The sequence below is a fragment of the Orycteropus afer genome, unplaced genomic scaffold, assembly GCF_000298275.1.
Source record: "Orycteropus afer afer isolate SDZICR_OR568_19922 unplaced genomic scaffold, OryAfe1.0 scaffold00217, whole genome shotgun sequence".
In the NCBI taxonomy this organism is placed as follows: Eukaryota; Metazoa; Chordata; class Mammalia; order Tubulidentata; family Orycteropodidae; genus Orycteropus; species Orycteropus afer.
Window position 1 is genome coordinate 5,264,317 of NW_006921804.1, and position 4,682 is coordinate 5,268,998.

At 45.0% G+C, this 4,682-nt stretch overlaps 1 protein-coding gene across 1 annotated transcript; it reads left to right on the forward strand.

Moving 5' to 3' along the window:
- Positions 1-419: 419 nt before the first annotated feature.
- On the forward strand, positions 420-1,668 carry LOC103203527 (protein S100-A7-like). The gene is made up of 2 exons (XM_007948587.1): positions 420-560; positions 1,504-1,668. Exons 1-2 carry the CDS (start codon positions 420-422, stop codon positions 1,666-1,668), a joined length of 306 nt encoding a protein of 101 aa, XP_007946778.1.
- The last annotated feature ends 3,014 nt before the right edge of the window (positions 1,669-4,682 follow it).

Consider the following 4,682-nt stretch of genomic DNA (forward strand, 5'->3'; position numbering starts at 1 on the left):
TGACTCTAACACAGATTTTAAAGTTGAAGGAGATGAGTTTGGTGCTGTTTGAAGTGTGGGGTCCTTCAAATGTTTATGTGCATGGGATCCTGCTGCAAGGTCCATGTTTTCCATGTGGTTTGACTCCTACTCTCGCTGCTCCACCTCCCTGTGGGTCTGACCCCAGATGGACTTCTGCTGTCTTCCTGGAGCTCCTCTTGCCCCCTGGCCTGTGTGTCTCGTTCCCAACACCTAGTCTTCTCTCCTTTTTGAGGCAAGTCATCCCCTTCCCAGGAAAACATAAGTTCTTTAACTCCCCATAAACCCTGCCCTCACTTGCTCCTTAGTTCCTACCCCATCATCTAACTTGGAGACCATTTCTCTGGGAAAGGAAATGAAAGTCAATGTCTTTCTGTCCTTCAGCCTTTTTCAAAGCAAAGATGAGCAACAGTAAAGCTGAGCAGATCATGATCGACATGATCAACCTCTTTCATAAGTATACTGGGAATGATGACAAGATCGACGAGCCTGGCCTGCTGAAGATGATGAAGGAGAATTTCCCCAACTTCCTCAGTGCCTGTGTAAGTGGTGTCTGGATTGTCAGTGTTGAGTAGGGCCCTGGCATGGCTGAGGACACATTATACCGTGTGACCTTGGACAAGTCACTGTCATTCTCTGATCCTCAATTTTCATACCTGCAAAAAGAAGAAAATAGAACTTTATTTCCTGGATTATTATGAGGATGTAAGGAGATGAAATGTGTGAAAATACTGAAAAGAATTGTGACAATAAAAACAGCTATTAGCAGATGATCAACAACATGCTGCTTCTTGAGAGGAGTGAGCAGGTCCCCTCCCCTATTCACTGATGCTTCTTCCATGAGACTCAGTCCCATGTGTTCAGGACCACCTCTCGATGACTCCTGTCAAGTCCCTGAGGTTAGAGCGAAAGCAATAGAAAGGCCATCACTAATAGCAATTAAAATCCCTGTTTACAATTGACAAAGCTCATTCACAAACCTGACTTAATTTGCGTACTAGAATACATTGAACTGAGTAACCCAAAGAGTTGATGATTAGGTAATATAGTTGTGAGACAAGCAAGAATAGGCACTCAGGACAGATGAGTTTTGTTGGGAAAAAAGCAGGAAAGGAGTGTTAGAGATGAAGAAAACAAGGCATTAGGATCCATTTTTAATTACTAGTGGAAGAACAGAGGTAGGTGATACCCTAAAGAGGAGGGTGGAGGCCTGGGGCTTGAGGCTTCTTCCCACCCTGCACTTAGTCCTCAAGGCATCTCCAGGTGACCCAGTACAGTATTCTGAGGTTGTTCATCCATGCTGATCTTTGACTAAGCTGTACCCCTCAGAGAAGTTCAAGGGTGAAGCTCATGTTCCCACCCCAACTGTCATGCCTTCTGTGTGTCCAAGGGATCCTCTCCCTGCCTGATTCTGCCCTCTTCTCCTTTTCCAGACAAAAATGTGTGTGTGACTGAACTTTTCTGGTTTGTATCTTCTCCCCACAGAAGAAAAGGGGCACAGATTACTTGGCCAACATCTTTGAGAAAAAGGACAAGAACCATGATAAGAAGATTGAGTTTTCTGAGTTTCTGTCCATTCTGGGAGAAATAGCTACAGACTACCACAAACAGAGCCATGGTGCAGAACCCTGTTCTGGGGAAAGCCAGTGAGCTCAGCCCAGCCCAGAAGTCTCTGGAGACCCCAACAAAAATAAACGTCTCCTTCCATTTTATATTTGCTTTATTCTTCCTTTCTTCTCATTGTATATGTTGTCAAAAGAGTCAATTCATTTTTACCCTTGTTGTAGACTTTCTACTACATGATTTCACCAGGAATATGCTAGCTGTGTCCCGTTGCTGTGGCCACCAGCATAACCTTGCGGCCTCTCTCAGCGGGACCTCTGTCTACCTATTTCCCTCACTTCCCTGATGAACCTACCATGCCGTGGAGGCCAGTGCAAAGCCTTTCTTTTGCTCAGTCACAGTGATGCCTCTTCCTCCAGGCCTGGATCAGGATCTGGTCAGGAGACAGTGCAGCGAGAAGGAGCAGATGTGTCCACACTTGTATTCGGGTCCACTCTCTCCTGTTCAGCTCATCCTCTGGGTCATGGAAGACTGGCCCCACCTCATAGAGCTTTCTCAAGGGCACTGGGACCACAAGAGCACTAGTTGTTGTGAATGGAAGGAGCAGCAATGTCCTGAGGACTGCAGTCCCCTGAGGACTGCAAGGATCATGTCCTTGTCTCCTGGGGCTGTGTCCTTGTGCCTGTGGTGTGTGCTCTTGTGTATGTGCCTGTGCCAGTGTCCCTGTGAAAGTGAGACATAAGGCCACCGTATCTACTGAGCTTATCCTCAATGGTGGTTTGTTAAATGCCAGGAAAAGAGTATCTGGGGACACCAAGAGAGTCCTGAATATTCCAGGTTTAGAGGAACTGAATGCTGGTCTGGAGTTTTCAGCTTTCAGCTGAAAGGTTGGCAGTTCAAATCCACCAGCTGCTCCACAAGAGAAAAGACCTGGCAATCTGTGCCTGTAAAGATGACTATCTAGGAAACCCTATGGAGTAGCTCTACTCTGTTCTATAGGGTCACTGTGAATCAGAATAGAGTAAAAGTCATGCAAAAACAACATCAACCATGCTAATCTGGGGCCTAGAGAACTTATTGCCTACTCCAGGCTTGGCTCTGTGCTGTGCATTGAGGATGCAGAAACCAGTGCGGCACAATGGCTGCATTACCAGAACTTTGTCTCCCTGAGTATGGATCTAGTCACTGGTGCTGTGATGTAGGGTCATCATTGGCTTCCACACCTAGTGTCACTTCCAGGCTCTGTCCCCTTCATCTTCTCATTGGGTTTCATATCATTGAGCCAAATCACTCCAACTCTCACCATCACTGTCTCCTATTAACCTCTTACTCAGACCCTCTTAGAAAAATTATGTAACTCTCTCCTAAATTCTCTCTCAATCCCACCAGGGAAAAACAAATAGTGAGTTATCTGCTTATGCAAATGACTCTTTTCCACTTTCCACTCTCACCATTCCCTGAGCATCTCAATTCCATCCCCTTTTCTCCCCTAGGGAACATCTTTGTCTATACTCTGCACCCAGTCATCACTCACAACTGTACTAAAGTTTTCAACTCCTACGTCCCACTCACTGACCACTTCCTTTCTGCTCCCTCCCTCCCTCATTCTGATCTACATGTTCTTTCCACTCATCAAGACCTGCAGTCCTTGCGATCTTCATTTTCTCTTCTTCTATTAGTCCCTGTTGTCTTCTCGATGGTGCTGACATCTCATGATCTACTCTCTCACCTGCTCTCACATCTGCTCCCCCTCTTCCTTTGGGCCACACCTTCCCTGTAACTCTCCAACACTGAATCAGCCCCACTTTCCTCTTCTCTACTTCTGCACCAAGATGCTGATCACTGCTCAGGAAACTTTCGCCAGTTCTCCCAACAGCTGGTGTCACACCTCTTCTCCAACTCAGCACTCTGTAGCTCTCCTGTTAACCATGCTCCTGTTATTCCAAGTACTTGCAGCTTACCACCCCTAAAATATGATTTCTTGCCTCAATATCAGTTTTTTTCTAAGTGTTCACTCTGCCTGAATATCTTTCAAAGCCTCATCTGCTCTGTTAGTGTTATATTTCAATACTGAGCTTAAATGCCAACTTCTCTTTAGTGATTCTTGTTGGAGTAAACCACTAACACTTCTCTCCAAGGAAATAACCTCTTCCTTCTTTGTGCCTTCCCTTATCTTGCATCACAACATTTCCCACATATGTATGTCTTTCTATCCAGGCTCTGTGTTTATGAATGGACAGCAGCATTACTTAGCATGACAGCCGATTCCCGGCAGCTAATGTTATTCCTGGCCCCCACACAATAAGTACTTTAAAATCATATTAATTAAACTGTATTTTCCATCTTGGTCCATATCATCCAATGTACACAGCAATTCAAAACCTAAAGACTTATAGGCCCAGTGACAGGACATGAAGTTTTGGGGAGGACCCTGGAATCTGGAACCATGCAAACAAGGTAATGAAAACCATTAAACAGCTTCCTTTAGGACTCAAACCTTGATCCTGTTAAAGAAGGGTGTCTCTGTACACAGGGTGGGGTTACTGGACTTCAAGCCCATCTCTAGTATCCAAAAGTCAACTGGACCAGTGACATGATCCTCTAACATGGATCTTTCCTCGTTATTTCTCTAACAGTTAAGCTCACAACACTCACCAAAATTGTCAGTGGAACATCAGATATAGGATAAAATATGTAGATAAATCCTTACTAATCTTTCTGGTCTCTTTTTAGAAGTCACTTCCTAAAGCCAGCCTTGTCCAATGTTCCTGAAAGTGACTCATCCGCTCATGGCTCTTGCCCTGATGCACTGATAGGACTCATCACACTCTAGTAGAATTGTCTGTTTATACACCTGTATCCTCCCACGGAAGTGGTCTCCTTAGGGGCAGGGATCATGTATCTGGCCCATAATTTCTACTTTATTGTCATTTGTCCTGAAGAATCTCAATTTGTGTCATTTCAGGAAGCCAGAAGACAGGTAATATTCCAAGTACACCGGAGCAGCTCAGAGATCACAGGAGGACCATGAGGGGTAAGCCAAGTCACATTCCCATTCATAATCCATAGCTTCAAAATGTCATGAGAAATTGAAATTTGAG